The 23,533-nt window shown below is 31.6% G+C and overlaps 1 protein-coding gene across 1 annotated transcript; it reads left to right on the forward strand.

Moving 5' to 3' along the window:
- Nucleotides 1–22,222: 22,222 nt before the first annotated feature.
- Nucleotides 22,223–23,193, forward strand: LOC140829703 (MLP-like protein 423). Its single transcript, XM_073193009.1, has 2 exons — nucleotides 22,223–22,465; nucleotides 22,751–23,193. The coding sequence occupies exons 1-2, from the start codon at nucleotides 22,282–22,284 to the stop codon at nucleotides 23,023–23,025; spliced, it is 459 nt and encodes a 152-aa protein (XP_073049110.1). The 5' UTR covers nucleotides 22,223–22,281; the 3' UTR covers nucleotides 23,026–23,193.
- The last annotated feature ends 340 nt before the right edge of the window (nucleotides 23,194–23,533 follow it).

A 23,533-nucleotide genomic window follows, 5' to 3' on the forward strand; every position in this document is an offset into this window, starting at 1 on the left:
AGATATACGAGTGTGTGTGTGAGATTGGAAGCTTCCCTCGGTTCCTTGTACTGTCTCGATCATTATCGTTTTCAGCCTTGGTTGAGTTTGCTTACTGTGCGTGGTGAGCTCTTTGCTTAGGGGCTATTTGCTTAGGGTTGAGTTGGTTATCAGTAACAGGGGTTTTGACTTGGAAATCTTTGTGGCCTTTGCCTTGGTTTACTGCGTATTTTGAGAAGCCAAAATCAGTTCGTCCGAGTCTCGTTTTATCCTAATATATCATATTATATTGTTTCTGGTTTTGGTGATCGTTGCAGGTCGGCCAGCCATCTATAGAAGGTACGAGATGACCGATGGACACCTAACACATACTCTAAACACATTCATGTGGGTAGACGTTCCTACATTTGTGTTGATTAAGCAATATAATAAAATGACACAACATAAATATTGGTCTCAAGCGAGTAAATATGTTTCATAGCCAACGACAAATCGACTAAGAGAAAATTTAGATATTTCAACCACAAATAAATATATATTGTGATTAAGGGACACTGCAATTTTAGTCCTGTAATTTTATATATTTTGGTTTAATTCCTGTAATTTGTCAATGTTTGATTTTCATTTAGGAACTTGAGTTTTTTTTGTTTTAGTCCTTTTTTTTTATCCAAACGTCACTAACTCTATCAAATATTGTTTATTTGTATCACTGATTATTCTGATTCATTCTTGGCAATGTGAGCAATCACGAAGCCATTTGGTGATTTGAGTTACGTGTGTTCGTGTGCTTCATGAATTCAAGCTTTGATAATCACTTAGATCTAGCATGATTCTACTATGCATGAGACAACCAATGAAGTAGTCCACTTTTTAGCAAAATTTACTTGTTCTTTAGTTGCAACATTTTACTGGGAGCTTGAGAATTTTCTGCCTTGGCTGATTTTTGTAATGGAATAATATAATTTATCATGAATAAATTTAAATTTTTAACGTTCAAAAAAATGTCAAGACCAAATTATCATTAATTGAATGAAAAACGAGTGAACTCAGAATTTTTGAGACCACGTATGCTTAAAATTTTGAAAATTCGATTTTTATTTACCACCACTCAATTATATCTAATTACAAATTTACAACACATAAATTTTAAATTAAGATGCATTTATGATAAGAGTAGATCTCTTGTGAGACGTTCTTACGAATTTTTATCTTTGAGACGGGTCAACCTTACCGATATTCACAATAAAAAGTAATACTCTTAGTATAAAAAATTAATATTTTTTCATGGATGACCCAAATAAGATATCTGTTTAACAAAATACGACCTGTGAGATCGTCTCACACAAGTTTTTGCTTTATGTGATAAAAGTGGTATAGATCACGTTCAATTTCTTTTAATACCTCAAAGTATAAAAAAAACATCTTTAAATAGAATCCAAAGCTACAACCCCAAAAGCCAAAATTACCTTTTTCTCTCCCTGTCCAAGCCTGAAACGTAAGGCTGCTTAATTTGGAGGGCCGGGTGGGCGTAGATACATGCAATCTATTTTTTTATTTTTACATTTTTAATTAACACGTACGGAACTTGCCATCGCTATTCGTAGGTATGAAATGGAGAAACCCTCGGACTGAATTCAATAGCTTGCAAACCACATCAACAAAGTAACCATACAAGACAAGCGTTGTGTGAGAGGCTCGCGTAATAAGATGTTAGTATGGAATAAAACATGTGAATAATTGATCACAAATACACATACTTTACCAATATGGATATCTCTCACGAGGTAACACAATCTAAATTTTGATTTCATTATATACTTTTCACTGATATCGGATAAATTTTAATTTATATTATATTCATATTTATTTCCATATATAAAGAGAGAAATTTAATTAAAAAATAGAAAAATTAGTGGGATTTTTTTTTTGTTTTGTGAAAGAGAGCAAATTGGTGAGTAGTGGACATTGAACTGCACTGGAAAGGATTCAAAAGTTGGAATGATTATCATAGTTACAAGATATAAAGCTTAGTTCTTATGCTGCTGAATGCAAGGCATTCAACCTTTACTTTGATCATTTCGTTTCATAAAGCCAATGATGTCCACATTTTCTCAAATTTTTCGATCTTCGAATCGCTAAATACAACATGATTGTATGTATTAGAAATCAGTCCATTTGTTGCTGAGAACAAAAATACGAACGTTGTAATCGAAACAATAAATAAGGTCACATGACAATCGAATGAATATGTTTAATCGCATAAACTTCACTTATAGTTGCATGCCCTTGTTCCAAAGTCCAACGTACGTTTCATGGAAAACTAGGAAAAGATGATATATTTTATTTGATTATTTCGTAAGAGTGCTGAATTTTGATCCCTTTTAGATGCTCTTTTTTACAAAGGTAACCAGGTTTGATTCCTTGAAAGATGAATAAAAAATTTCTTGTTTATCAAAAAGTTGGCTATATATTCATCTATGTTTGAAACTTTACGCATGTCATGTGACTTTGAACATAGAAAGAGGGTATATGCGATATTAAAAGACGAGATGATTTTGCTGAAAGTAACCGCAAATTTCTTCCTCTTTGGAAGCCCATTTGGGAACCATTAATAAAAGCTGATGAAATAAATGGCTGTGAAATATATATATATATATATATATATATATATATATATATATATATATATATATATATATATATGTGTGTATATATATATATATATATATATATATATATATATATCATATCAATCAGATTATTTTTATATTAATTTCAATTTCACATGTATCTATACGAAAATCAAATGAAATAGAACATCAAAAAGATGGTGGAAAATGTTATATATATTGATAGCGAAATTCCAGACTTTTATTTTTCACTTATAAATTACAAGAAAATTAAAATAAGATTTGATATTAATCATATGAAATAGTTGTTCGGGGCAGTTGGGCACTTGATCTAGACAAAAACTTATATGAGACGGTCTCACGAGTCGTATTTTGTGAGACGGATATTTTATTTGTGTCATCCATGAAAAAATATTACTTTTATGCTAAGAGTATTACTTTTTTATTGTGAATATCGGTAGAGTTGACGCGTTTCACAGATAAAGATTCTTGAAATCGTCTCACAAGAAACCTACTCTTTGATCTATGTATTTCAACACATGGGAGAAGGATATTTTAAAAGCAAAACACATAATGAGTTACCGGAGATAATTTCCTCATTGATGAAATCAACACTCCCGAGAAAATTACAAAGATTGCCAAACTTTGAGAGATAAATTATTGAGATTGAAAATGAAATTCAGTAATATAGATGATCAAAATAGTAGAGACCAAAATATAAAATCAAACTTGCATTTTTTCCCTAAATATAAAGCTTGTTAAATTAGAATTACATAGTCAATAATTATTTAAAAATTTTAAATAACACATATTGTACAAAGGGTGATGGAACCTTGGTGACTTACTCGGGTGAATACGAAAAACTACTCGAGCAAGTACCCGATTTAGACAATGTCATGTGTTTCATCCTTAATGCTCTTCGGTTTGGATGCTTATCTTCTCCAGGCATGAGAAATCCTACTTAGAACTGAGGATTTTGTCGGAGTTCTTGTATTTTGGTCTATGAAATAAGCCTTAGTCTTGAAAGTAGGGTTTCACTGTCTGTAGGGGTTTGAGTCGGACGTTGTCTGTGATTATTGTGTTTGCCGCAGTGGAGTGATATCTCTATATTTTGTTGAAGCCTAAATAAAAACTTTATAGCCAAAGACTTGTGTGAGACGGTCTCACGGATCGTATTTTGTGAGACAATCTCTTATTTGAGTCATCCATGAAAAGGTATTACTTTTTATCGCAAGTACATTACTTTTTATTGTGAATATCGGTGGGGTTGACCCGTTTCACAGATAAAGATTCGTTAGACCGTCTCACAAGAGACCTACTCAACTCCATAAGGGTGAATAATAAATTCCAATATTTAATTATTTCTTGTTGGCTATTGGTAAAATAAAAATAAAAATATAAAGATTAAATTTTATTTATGTTTTCTCTTTAAAAATTGAAATCTTAACAAATCTAATAGTAAACTAGATTAATTATATCGTTCAATATATTTTCCAAGCCCAAAATATGCATTTAAAAAACATATTTTACAAGGCTGCAGAGCTACCTGCAGGCCAAGGCCCAAGTTCTATAAAAAATTTTGAGGCAAGAGATCACTCGTTCTATTCAATAGTTTAAAATCATCAGAATCACACGAAAAATTCAATAAATCTAGAGCAGAAAAAATACGGGGCAGCTTCAAAGACCTCTCTTTCTACCCTAAGGCATTCTCTGCTATTTACGAGAGTGTGACGGCGCTCGAAGGCGAAGGATTCACTCGGAGTAGTCAAGCATACAAAATGTATAAGGATGTCAATTGGAAGTGTTTAATTTTGAGTTCATTTATATTTTTGCAAAAATTGATTATGTATCATGTTATTTTCAACTCTATTTGATTCATAGTTGTCAAAGTTAAAAATCATGAGGTTTAGAATTCTTTTGAAGATATTGATCATGGTGGGCTTGGGTTCAAAATACTTTTATAAATTAGAATTAAAGGATCTATTTCAAGGTGAATTATGTTGTGATTAGCAATGATGGTGTGGGGACCCGGACACTAATTCATTCCTTAATCGTCGTTAGGAATAAGTCAAACAATTATAATAAACAGGGTCTAAATTTTTTTTCTTAAATTATACAGCGGAAACGTAATGTAATTAAATTCAAATTACATATTAAACATAACATACAATTATTGTATGATCTACAATAATCCAACTAGGTTCAACTACAAGTCAGTGCTGAATTCTAAGTTGCTTCAAAGCCCGGATCTCCATGCTATCTAGTTTCGTCTCGTTCTCTTCTTGACCCTGATCCTAGCCCACCTGTTGCCATGCACACATACAAACAAGACAACAGCCGGATAACTCCGGTGAGATATAAATATCCCAGTATAAATCATGTATACATGCCATCATATAAACAATATAAAAGCATATAACAGAAAATCATATCCCATATCAACATCATGACATGAAATAATAACAAGAATAAATCATCTTCTAAACATGTACCCTATTCAGGAACATAATCAATATCAAGAATAATTCCTATTCTAAACCTGTACCAATATCAGGAACAGCAAGGAATATGAACCATATTCAGGAACATAACCAACATCAATACATATAAATCAATGTAATTGTCACTCAGACTCGTGACTTCACGTTTTAGACTAGACTCAGTCCTAGCCTAGGGATCCCGGTTTCCAGACATTGGCATTCCATATCGACCAACAGTAATAGAAAAGACTCCAGTTCTATCCACGTCGATATCGTATCGATCACCAGTAATAGAGAAGCTCTGTTTCTATCCACATCAGTATAGTACCGATCAACAGTAATAGAAGAAACTCCGATTCTATCCACATCGATATAACATCGATCAACAGTAATAGAATCAAGTTATAATTCTATCCACATCGATACAATACGGATCACCAGTAATAGAAGGAGCTCTAATCCTATCCACATCGATAGCCAATTATCCAGCGACAGACAATGGCACTTCCGCCAATACAATAAAGAAGCTCTGTTTCTATCCACATCAGTATAGTACCGATCAACAGTAATAGAAGAAACTCCGATTCTATCCACATCGATATAACATCGATCAACAGTAATAGAATCAAGTTATAATTCTATCCACATCGATACAATACGGATCACCAGTAATAGAAGGAGCTCTAATCCTATCCACATCGATAGTCAATACAATATCTTATGACATCGTGCAATGTGCCCGGGGTGATCCCACCACTATCAGGCACTTCTGTCATAAGACTACTCGTCTAATACCTGTCATCTATAATTCAAGAGGACAAGTATATCAATCAACTTAATGCAAATATCAATGCAATAAAGTAAAGTATGTGATTTAGGGAAACTCGAGTCAAACCTCACTCGAGTTGTGCAATCCCAACTCAACATTAATTTATACCTTTATCTCCTCGCTCAGAAGAAGAAGAAGAATTCCCGACTCTATCTCGGTCCATCCTCAATCTGGTAATAACAATACCGAACAGATATAATATCAATAAACAACTCAATTCAATACCTGTTCTGATCAATACTCAAATCAACACGTAATCTGATCAATGTCAAGTCAAGACACAATCTAATCCATATCAACGATATCACGATATAATCGAAATCACTACTGAATCTGATCAATATCAATCAACTGATGTTTCAACGGTATATCAATACAGTCTCGATAACCCCGTCAGTCCAAACATCACCGATATAATACCAGAACTCATAATTAATGTCGATACCAGTCATAACCATACATATCTGATATGAGTTCTCAGTCAAATCGATTCCAAAAATCATAACAATTACATAATCAGTCCGTTTCTTACTCTGACTTCGATTCTATGATGTCTAACATGACAAGAACATCATATATGAATTCTATTCAATTCTGACAACATCATAATTTCAAAGCATATCAAAACGTAGCAAAACTTACGTCAAGTTGTAGCCTACGTTGATAGGAACTCGGTACTGTACTCAGATTCAAAATCTGACGGACGGATTGAAATAAAAAGGCGTAAGGATTTTCGTGAATCTTCCTAGACCCTTTCTTCAATTCTCAGAAGAATTTACGTTTGTATGCATATATATATATATATATATATATATATATATATATATATATATATACACACGTCGCTCATATAACCCAAGTGGCAATCCGACATTTTGCATGACTCGCGCTCGGGCGGTAAGAAACTACCGCTCGAGGGCGGAGGTTTCTGCCCGAGGATTTTCTTATGTGCCATTGGCGCTCGGGCTGTAATTCTTTACCGCTCGGGCGCCATACCTTCTGCCCAACTCCTCATTTTATTATCCTCTCGCGCTCGGGCGGTCAATAACTCCCGCTCGGGCGCGAGACATTCTGTCCAAATCCCTTGAAGTTCACATGTAGTCTTGTTTTCGTGTCCCGATTAATCCTTTCGTAATCATATCAATTATAAATCAATAATTACCGATTACTGGGATTAAATTTGCGGGCATTACAGATGGAGCTATGGTGACATGTTATGGTGCATTTGAAATGGCAAGTGCTAAGTGTAGCTCAAGTTCCATGTAAGGTATGTGATGTATTTTGTTTAACAATAAAATTAGTAATATCGTATGTGACCGTAAATTTGTGTTTATCAGAATTAAATGTTATGTGAATGCTATAACATGTCAAAAAACATACAGCGAAATATATAAGTTTGTACAACAAATTAAATTTAAGTAAATACGATGGAACACAATAAATTTTGCATAAGTATAAATAATCAAGGTAAATTAATCACTAGAAAAGCAACGAGTTTACACAAAAACTATCACTAGTGATTTAAATCAAAAACCAATTTTCTTAACACGTTAAGAAAATAAAATGCTTCCTAAAACTAAGAACCATATTAAAAACAGTATATAAGGTAGCAAAACATGATGACAAAACTGGAGCAACAAAAACAAATTTCCATCCAATTCCTTCACAGTTGTTGTCTGAAGATGTCTCCAACAATCACGGCAACACGTGGATTCAACACTCTTCGATCAGCAGCAACCTTGTAGATTATTTTCTCTAAATTTATGGCATATAAGGTACAAGAGTATGTATGTGCTTCTGCGTAAATCACCCACAGTTTTTCATGAGATGAATCCTCATAGCCCTAGGATTTATCAACAAGAAAACCTACACAATATATAAAGTAAGATTTTTATTAGAAACAAACTCTTTTTAAACTAAGATACCATATCAAAAATATCTTAGCATAATTATCACGTTATCTATAAAGGCAAAATCATATTTAAATATTCAAAATCATATCAACAAGGAAAATTAATCTTGGGAAATAAATTTAATACGAAAATTATATTTCCCTTCATACAAGATCTAGAGCTGATCACATATTACATCAACGTTTGGATGACAAAATTCAAGTCAATTTAAGATCCATTCATGTAATTTTGATAAAAAGTGTATGGGATATTAAATATAAACAAAATCAATTTCGTCTTAGATCTGTCTGTAAAACCTGCAAATTTTAAACTCAATGTATTGTTTTTGTACTCGAAAATTGTATTATGTAGGACTGAGTGCTTACCTCTTTACCAAAAGCTATAGCTAGTGGTAATGGTGCAACTCAAATCTTTTAAACCGCACAGCAGCACAAGCACCATGGTTCGATCGCTCTACCAAGCAAGGACAATTATTGCACCCAACAATCTCTCTCCCAATAATTGCACTCCTTGCAATCAATGGGAATCGAACCCATGACCTTGGCTCTGATACCAATTGTAGGACCGAGTGCTTACCGCTTTACCAAAAGCTATAGCTAGTGGTAATGGTGCAACTCAAATCTTTTAAACCGCACAGCAGCACAAGCACCATGGTTCGATCGCTCTACCAAGCAAGGACAATTATTGCACCCAACATATTACGTTATCAATTTTTTTTTTGGATTGTCAAGATTATAAGAAGTAGTAGGTAATATAGATACATGTATGTATATACACAGTATCTCCCTATCCAAATTCTTGAATATTGAAGAATCTTGACCTATGTAAATATAAAGAGGAATAAATAAAAGTCTACACGATAAAAACAATACTGCTTGGAAATTTCAAAATCCTATTTATCAAAGAATCAATAACTCCCAACCACGAAGATTAAGAATCCTATATTGAGTGCAAATCATCAAAGAAATTCGAAAACTTCAAAGGGATAATTTGAATTTTGAGGGTACATGGATTAAATTTACGCGATTTCAGCCCCTACCTCACGACGAAGTGGTGATTTCCACTCATTGGGCCATTTCAGAGGGATAGCATCGGCCTTACTCAAAAATCCCACTGAATTTTTTTTTTGTAAGAATTTTTCTCATTTTTTCCAAACGGATTATTAACATGGCAGCTATGATACCACTTAAATGTCTCGCCCCGAAACTCGGATTTGACACCGGTGTCGTTTAACAATCACACAATTGAAAACAACCAGCCTCGTAGTATAGTGTAAACCGAAACCAGTTTATAATCCATAATTTAAACGTAGTAACAACTGTCTTTACAATACCGAAATCCAAACGAATAGTAATTAATGTGAAAGCGGCTTACAATTCATTAAATCATAAATTTGAAATAAAATCTATTATTGGTCTTGCACATCACCAGCCCCAAAAGTGTTCTGATTCCTCCTTCTCGAGTTCCTCTTCGGATTTCTCTGGAAAAGGTTGTAAGGGGGGTGAGTATTTTGGGAAATACCCAGCAAGTGTGGGCGTATCGAGCACAACATAAAAATATTTAAACAGTTTTCGAAAACAACACATACATACATCATGCTTTTCGTACCGTAACATCATATTCATAACATAATAGCACTGCGATTTTTCCACCTTCTATGGTTTACTGATATCAGTCCCTAATTTTTAATCCTCTAAAGGGACGAGGCAATAAAACGGTTCTATCCCACCGTGAAGGGTCATATGTTGGAATTCCACTCATTTTCAGGGAATCCTCACAGTGTCAACACGTAAACGTACCAAAATTAAAAAAAAAAACGTAGAGACATGACGACGGTGCTCGACCGTATTTTTGAAAAGAACGAACACATGCAAACATATGAAAATTTAACATTTAAAAACAGCCTACTTACCATATTTGAATGCTAAAAACGTGGATGCTTGGCTTCGGGAACTGGCGCTACTCGTGCTTGCTCGGACAGTGCTTCGGCTTGATTTGTAGGCTAACTTCGGGATGATTTTCGGGCAGAGTTTTGGCTAGGACAAGTTGCTGGAATTTTCGAAATATTGCAGCTACGGGGTTTCGAATTTATGGTGTGAGCATGGCTAGGGTTGATGCACTATTTATAGGGGAGGAGGATGTAGCTAAATATGGTGGCAAAATCATGCCAAAATTGCCTCAAATTTCACAATGTTTGACTCCAAATATCCTTGTCATTCTTGAAAATTCAGCTACCTAAGTTGAGAGATTTATTTCTTGATCCCAATCCCTTTTATTAATTTCGAAATTATGGTGGCTAGGTGTAGGGATTTGCTTCCAATTTCCTTGTGGTTTATTCTTGCATGTGATTGTATCTTTAGGCACCACAATCTTTAAGCACAATAATAAGTGGATTTTCGAAAATTACTTAAATGGATGTTAATGTTTGTAACATTGTAAGGAATTCAAGTTCAGTTGACTGACCGATTTACAACAATAGAACAATTAGAATTTATTTCATTCTCTCTTCCCTCGTACTCCCTCTTGTGATGCTCAGTGTATCAATTTGATCATATAATTCGTCAAATTTTTTGTTTTATTATATGAAATCGGATATTGATTATAATTTATACATCTGTTTGACGCCATATATATAACATTTTGGCAAACAATGAAGTAAGAGTGGAAAAAATTAATTAATTGTATGAAAACCAGATTTTGAATATTAATGAACCTAAAACTATTTTTCCATAACTAATTATGTAGGATCGAGTACTTACCGCTTTACAAAAAGCTGTAGTTAGTGCTAATGATGCAACTCAAATCTTTTAAACCGCCCAACAGCTCAAGCACCACGGTTCGATCGCTCTACTAAGCTGGGACAATTATTACACCCAACAAATTAATACCTATAACTATACAAGAGTGGTATGTGGATTTTTCCACTTCAATTTTCGCATCTGATCCCTTCAATTTCCAGTATAATTTAAGACTCTGGGATTTTAATCATATCATCAAATGAGACTGGACACTAATGAATTTAGAGTTAACCATTTAATCATAACTACAAACACAATGTTAGGCCTTAAATCATCAATTTACAACATTAATCACACTAAAAAAAATATAATTTGCATCCATATTTTTACTCCTTTCTTAACTCCCTAATTTTATGCTTTGTGCATTGTGGCATATGCATTTTCAGTAGAAGTTGAACTGACATACATCCATTCATTATTTATAAACCTATACAATATTATACTACAAGGCTGCGTTTGGTTGGAAGGATAGGATAAACTAATGATTAGTATATAAATGATAAAGAAAATGATTGTGATAGAATTGTAATATATGATGTAAAATAATATTATGTTTGGTAAAATTTTTAAGTGTATGATAATTTTGAATTTTTTGATGAAAAGACGAAATTGTCCTTCCCCTTCGCTACGGCGACAGTGGCGGCCGGCGGCCGGCGGAAATGGTCGATCGGAAAAGGTCAGCAGGTGAGACGGCCGGAAACGGCTGCCGGAAACTTACCGACGGATTCTCAAAAACCGTCGCTCATAGCGACGGTTTTTGAGAAAACATTCCGCCGCTAATAGCGACGGTTTTTGAGAAACCGTCGCCGATCTTGTTTTGAATTATTTTAATTAATAAAAATTAGACATTTAGCGATGTTTTTTAAACACACCGTCGCTAATTGCGACGTTTTATAAACTAACCGTCGCTAATAGCAACACTGTTTTGACAAACCTTTCTACACAAACCGTCGCTATTAGCGACGATTTTTTGACAAACCGTCGCTAACCGCTGTCGGCCGGTGTTCGGCCGGTGGTCGGCAGTTCGTCGCTGGTCGGCCGGTGCTCGCCGCGGTCCGCGGTCCGTCTGTGGTTGGCCGGCGGCGGTCGGTGGCGGGAAATGGTGGTGAGTTTGAATTTAGGAGAAGGGTAAAATCGGAAAAATAAGAGGTATTAAGAGTGGGATAAATAATCCTAGGGGGTGAGGATGTATTATTTTAACCTACCTAATATAACCTAATCATACTTAGGAGGGATAAGGTAGGTTTATTTAAAATTGAACCAAACACTTGATTGGGCCGGATAAATTAGTCTATCACTCTTAATCCCTCGAACCAAACGGGGTGCAAGCTTAAATATGTTGAATCTAGAGAAATAAATCAATGAAGACCTAAATCTCGCTTTTGCTGATCCTCTGTACAGAACCGTACCTGTCTTCGATGGGAAATGATACGAAAAGTAAAAAAAGAGATATCTTATTAAGGTAAATAATTGTTCGAAAAAAGACAGATAAAATAAACAATACATAAATACACTATAAACAATATATTAAATCAATAATAAGTCAACATATATATGAAATAATTACACAGATACTATTTTTATAGTTGTTCAAATAATTTGTAACACACAAAGAATATTTAATATATAGAGAAAATTGAAATCATTTTGAATGTTTACATTTTTGTAATTTTGGATGTTGTAAAAATCAATTTTAGTCTTTTACTTTTCATTTTTTTAATATTAATTTTAGTCATTTTTAATTGAGAATATTGACGTGACATAACATAAGTGAGTGTTAATGAAATCGAAGAGATACCAATATACGATATCAAAGTTGCATTTTTTTTATTTAATATGTACTAAACATGGCTTAAAAGCAAAAATTTGAGATGAAAAAGAATACATTTAAGAATTATATTAATAAGAGAAGATCTGCCTACCTAAAACTATAAATCCTTTTAATTATAATGTAATAAAATAAAATAAAATAAAATATGTAAAAAAATAATTTGATGAAAGAAATTTGAAAATAAAGTAATTCAGGATTAAAAGTAGAATTTGAGAACGGATTATTTTTTGTGGAGATGACAAAATTTGTTTACTCCAGAACAAAATTGTTTATATAATTTTGCACATATTTTTTCCATCACAAAATTTTAATTGTTTTAAATATGTTTTTTTTTTTGCAATAAACAATTTTGTTCTGGAGCAAACAAATTTTGTCATCTCCATCACCTACTAATTTTTCCGAGTCCCTTGCTATACAGTCTTCGCAAGTTGGTCTGAATATCCAAACACTACCTAAAATCATTCAAGCCCACATTTGAATACTAGTTGGGAATGCGAACTAGGGTGCTCAAATGTTCCAGTCAACTAGTCAAATTATGAGATCAAGTATCCAGGATATTATTATTTTTTTTTTTGTTGTTGTTGTGAGGGAAAAAAACCATTTTATTGGTCCACTATCTTGTGTAATTTAAAGTTTTGATTTAGTCATTTTTTTCAAAATTTGGTTTTTGTATACTGCTTTTAATTTAGACTATTTTGATCTAATTATTAACTGTTTTAAAACATTTTCTATCGAGAGCAATAATGACTCTCCAATAATGTCCTTCAATAATTGACATTCCCCGCGATAAATGTGAAACAAAAATAATATTATAATAGCTGCGAGTTTTTCAAACTGTACAGTTGTCTACACGTCTTATGTCTACCACTCTTCTGCTCTTAAAAAACGAGACAATTAATTAAAACATGACGATTAGGTTAAACATGCACGATTATAAAACCATATTTGCCACAAGGAACATGATTATTTCTTACAAGATTTGTTGTGATTCAATTACATATATTAATCCCAATTCTATCACACAGCTTTACTCCCCAAGATCTGCGGAATGTTCCTTAATTATTTAGATTCTTTATCTACTAGCTAGCTACGTACCCACATTTCAATACAAGCTAGAGATATCGATAGCAAACTTTTTGTATTCATTTGTTTTTTAATTAATTAATGATATTTTATTCCATCGCCATCAGGCTATTCATTTTTTACTACAAATGAGAAGAGAATTCAACTTAGGCATGCCGTTTAGCGTTGCGTGCTGTACTAGTAATTGATACACAAAATTCTATTTTGTTGTTTGTTGTTTATTGTTAGGATAAGAAACGTATAGAGGGTTGATAAACACTTTAAAATATTTTGCGATTAAAAAAGCTACAATAGTTTGTTATTGAAATTTTTAACAATCGAATATCGAAAAATTAAATCGAGTTTTTTTCTAAAACAAGGAGAAAACTCAAAATAATCTTTTTAAAAACTATTAATCATTTTGTAAAGCATTTAAAAACATGGAAGTTGAAATAATAAAAAAATAGTTTGGTTAAAACAATTTATAAAACACTTGGTATACTATATTTGGTATTTGAAAGACATCTAAAAATACTTGGGTAAATTTTTAAAAAAAATGCATATGTGCATATTTGATTTAAGATTCAGTACCTATGTAATTTTTTTTACAAATCAATATCTGACAACACTACAAACTTAGTTTTAACTCCTTACAAAGATAAATTTATATTTTTTCACTTTTATTATTTAAATAAATATATAATTTTATCCATAAAATAATTGTGTCTTCTCCATCTACTAAATTAGTACCTATTATTGGGTTTCAGATACTTGATTTCGCTATTTGAATACTCAAAATTTGTAAAAAAAACACTATATTTTCGAGCAATCACCATAAATCCAATAGTTGTTGGTATTGTCATTAAAAATGCACTATGATGACTTATTCATGTCATTTTATTTTTTAAAAAACATAATTCCTCACTCATTATTAAATAAGATTAAGTACTTATTTTGACTTATAAAATATCTATTTTGGTGTTTCAGATGCTTGATTTGACTCTTTTAATACTCCAAATGTGTAAGAAAATATTGGATCTTCGAGCGATCATCATAAATTCAGTTATTGTTGGTCTTTTCATTGAAAATACATTAAGATTACTTATTCATGTCATCTAATTTTTTTTAAAACACATTTTTTCACTCATCACAGAATAAGAAAAAATGCTTATTTTGACAGATAACAAACCTATTTTGGGGTTTCAAATCTTTGATTTGGCTATTGAATACTCCAAATGTGTAAGAAAATACATGAATTTCAATTAATATTAAGTGACTTTTGATTGTGTCATTTGTGAAGTTAAAATGTAATACTTAAATTAATACAAAGAGTATCTAATTCGAGTCTACAAATATTTGGTTGTACTCCATAGATACCCATATCCAATTATTTGGGGATGTCAAAATATAGTTTTAAGTGAATATTGAGTGGCCTTAATGATGACATTCGTGAAGTAAAAATTTGATACTTAAATTAATACAAATAAGATATAATTCGAGTAGACAAATAATTGATTTTATCATTTAAATACTCAGATTCGATTATTTGAGGATGTCAAAATATATAGTTTGAAGTTAATGTTGGGAGACCTTTGATGATGAGATTTGTGAATTAAAAAATGTGATATATTCTAAATTGGTAAAAAAAAAAAAACAGTACCTAATTCTATCGCACATATAATTGATTTTACCCTTTTAGGACTTAATTTTGATTATTTTGGGATTTCAAAAAATAAAGTTTCAAGTAATATTGAGTGATTTTTGATAATGTCATTCGTGAAGTTAAAATGTGATACCTAAATTGGTGCAAAGAGTATCTAATTCGAATCTACAAATATTTGATTTTACTCCCTAAATACTCATATCTAATTATTTGAGAATGTCAAAATATAACTTGAAGTTAATATTGAGTGACATTGACGATGGATGACATTCTTGGAATAAAAATATGATACCTAAATTAATAAAAATAATATATAATTCAAGCCTACAAATTCTTGATTTTATCTTTTAAATACTCAAATTCGAGGATGTAAAAATATATAGTCTGAAGTTTATATTGAGTGACCTTTGATGATGAGATATGTGAATTAAAGGGTAAAATCAAGTATTTTTGTATCAATTATTTAAAGGGTAAAATCAAATATTTTGGACTCGAATTATGTGTTATATGTATAGATTTAAGTATCACATTTTTGCTTCACGAATGTCATCATCAAAGGCCACTCAATATTACCTTCAAACTACATATCTTGACATAAATAATTAACTGGGTTATAGTATTTATGGAGTAAAATCAAGTATTGATAGACTCGAATTAGATACTCTTTATATCAATTTATGCATCACATTTTAACTTCACAAATGACATATAAAAAGTGATCACTCAAGTATTGTGATATCAAATTAGGCACTATTTGTACCTACTTAGGTACCACACTTTTAATTCAAAAATATTAGGTACCACACTTTTAATTCAAAAATATTATCATCAAAAGTCACTCAATATTAACTTCAAATTATATATTTTGACATCTCAAATAATAAAATTTGAGTATTTTAAGGGTAAAATCAAGTATTTATAGATTCAAATTATATCTTATTTGTATTAATTTAAGTATCACATATTTACTTTACGAATGTCATCACAATACCACTCAATATTAACTTCAAACTATATTTTGACATCCCCAAATAATTGGTTATGAGTAATTAGAGAGTAAAATCAAATATTTGTATACTCGAATTAGACACTCTTTGTACCAATTTAGGTATCACATTTTAGCTTCATAAATGACACCATCAAAAGTCTCTCAATATTACTTGAAACTATATTATTTGAAATATCAAAATAATCAAAATTAAGTCTTAAATGGTAAAATCAAGTATTTGTGCGATAGTATTGTTTGTACCAATTTATGTATCATATTTTTAATTCACAAATCTCATCATTAAATGCCACTAAATATTAACTTCAAACTATATATTTTGACATCCTCAAATAATTAAATTTGAGTATATAAAGGGTAAAATCAAGTATTTGTGGACTCAAATTATGTCTTGTTTGTATTAATTTAGGTATCAAGTTTTTACTTGACGAATGTCATCATCAATACCATTTAATATTAACTTCAAACTTTATTTTGACATTCTCAAATAATTGAATATGAGTATCTATGGAGTAAAATCAAGTATTTGTAGACTCGAATTAGATACTCTTTGTATCAATTTAGGTATTATATTTTAACTTGACAAATTACTCCATCAAAAATAACTTAATATTATTTGGAACTCAAGTATTTTCTTACACATTTTGAGTATTAAAATAGCAAAATTAAATATCTGGAACTCCAAAATAGGTATGTTATCGGTCAAAATAAGTATTTTTTGTTATTCCATGATGAGTGAAAACTGTGTTTTTCAATAATTAGATGACATGAATAAGTCATCTTAATACATTTTCAATGAAAAGACCAACAATAACTGAATTTATGGTAATCACTAGAAAATTCAGTATTGTTTTACCAATTTGGAGTATTAAAAAGTCAAATCAAGCTTCTGAAACTCCAAAATAGATACTTTATATATATATATATATATATATATATATATATATATATATATATATATATATATATATATATATATATAAGGCACATACGGAAGTGTAAACTCCAAGTCACCCTCACTGGAATGGACGTCGCAGACAGCTCCATACTCTCTTCTACTAGCGGTCCAAGAAACTCATACGTAATTTCTTCAACAAGACGAGTATATGTCTCACTCCCTTCCTCACTAAGTAGAACTATTTCAAACACTACGATTACATGCTGTATATTATCCGATAATAATATACCTCTTTTTTTCAAATTACTTGAGGTATAGATCGAGCTTGTAATCACGAGAACTCTACAAGAGTGTCTCAAAATCATTTACTTATATCATAATTCATAGTTTGTTTAATAAAATATAGAATTTATACTTTCTATAAGAATCACTCTTTTAACTTAACTAGTTATAAGTCTTGAACCATTCAAGTTAGCATTGTCGAAATAATATATTTCAAATATATAAAAAATTTTATACGTAAAATCAAAGTGTAAATTTATTAAATTATGTTTTGCATAATAATATCATTATTATTTTCCAATATTATCTAAAATTCAAAGGGACCATTAGATTAAACCTTAATAGCTACTTATTTAGCACTAATCTTGATTATCATAGTCATTATATCCTATAGTTTATTTACATGCTTTAAGATTTCAAATCCAGTAAGTTTCAAAGGAAAAGTTGAAGTCATATACGTGGCATCATATTTTGAAAACAAATAATTCAACATGTTATCATGTACATATATATGATATATATAGGGTTGCAGCTTGAATCAATCCAGGCTATATTATTTTAAAACTTAAATTTACACAATTGTAAGCATAATATTTCATACTTCATTTTTCTTAATAATAAAAAATGCGAGTAGATAATTATTACCTTCAGTCTAGGCTTGCAACTTAGAGGAATACTTAGGGTGAATACGTGTGATGTGATGGTTTCACTTTCTTCCCTGTTTCTTCCTTTGTATAGTAGTTTATCCTAGGGTCTAGATCAAACATAATGATTGTGGAGACAATAGATAGACAACCATATATTTGCTTACAAGTTGGATGCGACATTTATTGTATTATATTATATTATATTACATTTACCTTATCACTATACATGCATTTTTTTTTATTGTATTATGGTGTGTATTCATACACATTATATATATATATATATATATATATATATATATATATATATATATAAATTTAGAATATTTACTTAAATTTCACATATTTATAAAAGTATATATTAATTAATCTTTATTATTATTTTGTTTTTATTTTTGGGTCTTACAGTATTCAAATAACGAAATCTAATATATGAAACTCCATAATATGTGCTAATTTGGTAGGTGGAGAAAACATAATTATTTTGGTGGATACAATTATATATGTAGGACCGAGTGCTTATCGCTTTACCAAAAGCTATAGCTAGTAGTAATAGTGCAACTCAAATCTTTTAAACCGCACAGCAGCTCAAGCACCACGGTTCGATCGCTCTACCAAACAAGGACAATTATTGCACCCAACAATCTTCCTCCCAATAATTGCACTCCTTGCAATCAATGGGAATCGAACCCGTGACCTTGGCTCTGATACCAATTGTAGGACCGAGTGCTTATCGCTTTACCAAAAGCTATAGCTAGTAGTAATGGTGCAACTCAAATCTTTTAAACCGCACCACGGTTCGATCGCTCTACCAAACAAGGACAATTATTGCACTCAAAAATATATTTATTTAAATTATAAAAGGTCAACAATGTAAATTTATCTTTATAGGGAGTTAAAACTAATTTTATAGTGTTATCAAGTATTGATCTGTAAAAAAATTACATATGTATTGAATCTTAAATCAAAGACGAACAGATGCATTTTTTCAAATTTACCTAAAATACTTCAACAATGCATATTAAAAACACTAGAAATAATTAAATGCAATAAAGTAAGAGATAAAAATTTATTTATGGATATTCGGATGTCCTACCTCTTCTTTCACTTAGAAATGATTCACTAGAAGATTTTGATTTATACAACTTTTTGTACAAATTCATTTCAACTTAAGACTTATCCTTTGCCTAATCGAAACTCCTAGCACACTCTCGATTATAGGTTGCAATCTCATAATCCACATAAAGTTTAATGTTTTTTATGTCAAGACTATAAACATATTTTTAATGTCTTTGTGGTAAGACTATAACTCAGTTATTTTTGAAGCTCAATTTTCTTTCGTGTGAGTGAGGAAATTAATCCATTATACTATATATACTATCAAATACTTTCTCACATACAAGAAAAAAGCTCTTATTAAGCTAATATATTTATTTAGACTTCCTTTCTTAGGCTTGCTCTCATTCTAGCTTTTTTTTTTTATATAGGCTGCCTATGCTTTGAATCCACATAAAAAATTGTTAGTTTGATCTTCAAAGTGTTTTATTTATGGTATCCAAGAATGATATAATTTTTAAAACAAATATATGACCATTTTGGAAAAGTTTTGTATTGCTTCTGATATTGAAATGATCATATTTGATTTTCTGGTCATTTTTTGATATCGGGTTGGCGGCTGGGCTATCGGAGTGGTCCGATCGGATTTTAGCGGCTAGACTTCTGGATCAGTCTAGTTGGATTTGAGTGGCATGACTATGAGCTACTGGATTATGAGTAAAGTCTAGCTAGCTGGTCTTTTCTCTTGGTTATAACTATTGATTTATCGATTTCTGAGTAAGATGATAAACATGAAAGTTACAACTCTTTCACTTAGCTTTCTACAAAATCAGGAATCACTAAATTTTAATTTCATATTTCATATGAGAGAGATATGCTTGAAATATTAGAACTGCTCAAAAAAATAAGTTCGATGAACGATTAAAAATTTTGTAGTCTGGTCCAATTGTCACGCCCCGGGACGGGGGTTGGTTGACACCGGCGTTGCTCTCAAATTTACATTCGAAAACAACAAACCTCAGAAGTACAAAATTTCAGAAAAAACCAGTCTTTTATTCATAATACTGAATATTCATTGTCTGATACAACTCAATAATAATGTTTTACAGCGGAAATGTAAAACCAATTACAACATCGTCTTAACAAATGCAGCGAAATAAACATAAATAAGAACTGATAACAACGATCTTCATCACCAGCCCCAAAACTGACGTTGCTCCTCCTCTTCTATCAATTCTTCCTCGTTTTTATCGGAGATGTGTTTGGTGGGTGAGTGATATGATTGTCACTCCGTAAGCGGGGGCGGGAATAACTCATAGTTTCAAAATCGTTTTCAACAGAAACAGTAATATAATAATATACAGAAAACTCGTATTTTCATAACAGAAATCAGAATTCAGAATTTACAGGCTTCAGAACAGAAATCAGAATTAGTAAGCACTGAACACGTTAGTAAATTTCATGGCTAAACTGATATCAGTCCCCTATATGTTTTCTCCTCTAAGGGGTGAGGCCAGAATTAGAATCAGAATTCAGAGTTCAGAATATATATTCCTACCATTAGTTCACTAGGGAGTTTCAGTACTTCAAAATCATATATCAGAAATCATACAGAAACTGAACTTTAAAACAGAATTATCAAACGGATTGCAAGATATTTATACATAAGCCCACTTACAGTAATTTGCTAAAAGTGTTTCGGTAGAAGTTTGAAATCTGCTTGTTCTTCAGTACTCTCTTAGCTCGAAAATTCAAGTGATACTCTCAAGATTTGTGTAACCCAATTCAGAGGTTTGGGAGTGTTATTTATAGGCCGAAATCTGACTGTTAGGCCCCCTATTAATGGTCATGATCTGCATTTAACAGCCTTGATTCTATTTTAATGCTTCAGTTACAAGTCTAAGCTGAATCAGTAACTGTCTGCTGCTTCTTTCTCGCTCTTCTGCTGCTGCTGATTTCTCGTTCTTCTACTGCTGCTGCTGGAAAACACATGTCTGCTGGAAAAATACCAGCTTCTAAATATTATCTTCTGCTGGAAATTTTGCATTGCTTACTGAAATGTTTTTGCTGGAAATTCGGGTTCTCACACCAATGATTATTGATATTGATTCATCGATTTTTGTGTAAAATGGTAAATATTAAAGTTGTATCTCTTTATTTTAGCTTTGCATATCATCAAGAATGCTCCACATAGTGTCACTGCTCATATCTAGTCGTTTATTGTATCCGCAACTTCTAGCTGGATATTGCGGTGTCCTGTTAGTATAGATAACGTCCAAACTAACTCAACCGATCCGAAATATAACTTCTAGATAATTTAGTTGGCTTTCCAATCGTTTTGGCATCTTGTCATTTGAATCGTTGTTTGTGCAACAGATAAAACAATGTTTATGAAAATATTCATAACGAACATTTTCAATGGGTATTTATATGAACGATAATGTAAAATATCATATTTTTTGATGGAAAAGTTGACCTAGCAATTGACAGAATGGTGAAAGTGTCAAATTATAAAATATGAGGAATGTTAGTACCAAATATACGACGTATAGAGGAGTCGGTCAATTCAAAAAATCTCTTTTAATAAATAAAAAGGACAAATTGTTATCCTGAGATTTGAGATTCCAAAATTTTATGAATTCCGAGGAACGCCATCATCAAACATGGTGGCTGGTGCAAATGAATTCTTTAAACAATTATACATTTTAAATAAATTATATTTAACATCAACAGAACCTCGGAATTTATTCAAAACTTCCGATGACATGATATGTAGACAATTCGTCCAACTGAATTCGTTTTTTCTAGAAACTGATGTGATTTGTACACAAGTAAATATACTATAACATTAAAAAATTATTAATTCACTTTCTCAAATTGTTTTTTTTTTAATCAACGTGGTCTTAAATTCATCCGACCTCAACTTTGAATATTCAAACGAGCAACAGGCATGCACTTGGCCTACACCGCTACACGTACAATGAATAACATACACAACATAAATTTGGCTTAATTACTAAAAATTGAAAAGTACTTTTTCCAGCAGATGAATCTAGAGACTGGTCATTTTAGTACCGTGACTGAAAGAATATTTGTCTCAGTCTATAAATAGAAGCACAATTTCGGACCTTAAATCACACAAATATATCTATACATACATACATATATATATTTACTAGGTAGTACTTGAAAGATTTCTTTTGTAATATGATGGCATCCACGTTTTCTGTAGAAGTAGAAATGAAATCTAATCCAGAAAAGGTATGGGATTGGGTGTACAATTTCAGCATTTGTGCTCCAAGGGAGTTTCCAAAAGTGTTCCCGAGCATTGAGGTACTCGAAGGGGATGGGAACAATGCAGGCACCGTGCGTTTGGTCAAATATCCACAAGGTACGTACGTACCGTTTTTCAACTCATGCATGCACATATTTTACCAATTGGTTTATAATCTATAAACCCAACGGAATCAAGAGTGCATTTGAACGTACAATGGAAAATCGGTCTTGCAAGTTCAAATGATTTTGATTTTAATAACTTTAGTCGTTTTACAATCAATGAATGTCGTTGGACATTGTTGATGTATTTGATGTCGCGTCATTAGTCTGACACTAAAAATGCCAAAATTATTGTACTGTCATGTTCATTATATTTATAATTTGGTATACATGGATCCAGGATCGCCGATAGCGAATCTCGCAGAGAAGCTGGATGTGGTAGATGAAGAGAATAAAACAATAAATTACACTTTTGTTGGTGGGGATGCCCTCAATTTCTACAAATGGTTCGAGGGCACTGTAGCTGCGAGTCCCTTGAAGGGCGATGGAACCCTGCTGAAATATTATGGAAAATTTCAAAGGGTGGACGAAGAAAATCCCATTCCAGAAAGCATCGAGGAATTCCTCAATTTTGGTTTACGTGCTTTGGATGATCATCTTTTCAAGCAAAAATAAAATAAATTTCTTTACATGTATCAAAATAAAAGTTAAACTAGAATTCAAGATCTTATATATCCGCAGCAGTCAAAATAAATTTCAGGAGTATGAATCAAACAAAATAAGCCTTTACTTGTTCTTGAAATATTTATATATTTGTATTTTGTTTTGAGTCATAATATTAATTCTCATGTATTTTGCGTTTGATATGGTTTTATTTTTTGTTTGAATCTAAGCTCTTCATATATCAAAATAACATGGTCACCATATTATTGTAGGGAAGTATATCTGGTAATTAACCGACTTGTAATATAATTATAATAAAAAATAAATAAAAGTACGACTTATGCCATTTCTATTTGTTTAACGAGATTGTGAAACTTTAAGTTAGGACAAAATTCGTATAGTCCAAAACTTAATTGGAACAAATTTTTATCACCATGTATTATTTTGTCTCCTGCAGTGATAATCACTGCACCAATTAACATTAGTAATTGCGCGCGTAATTTTTTCATAATACTAATTT

This window comes from Primulina eburnea, chromosome 4 (genome assembly GCF_022965805.1).
Source record: "Primulina eburnea isolate SZY01 chromosome 4, ASM2296580v1, whole genome shotgun sequence".
Lineage (NCBI taxonomy): Eukaryota > Viridiplantae > Streptophyta > Magnoliopsida > Lamiales > Gesneriaceae > Primulina > Primulina eburnea.

What these genes read in the sequence shown, in the direction of transcription:
- LOC140829703 (XM_073193009.1), top strand. Translation starts at nt 22,282, where the DNA reads ATGATGGCATCCACGTTTTCTGTAGAAGTAGAAATGAAATCTAATCCA. An exon ending in TTTGGTCAAATATCCACAAG is followed by an intron (nt 22,466 to 22,750) that starts GTACGTACGTAC and finishes ACATGGATCCAG; the next exon opens with GATCGCCGATAGCGAATCTC.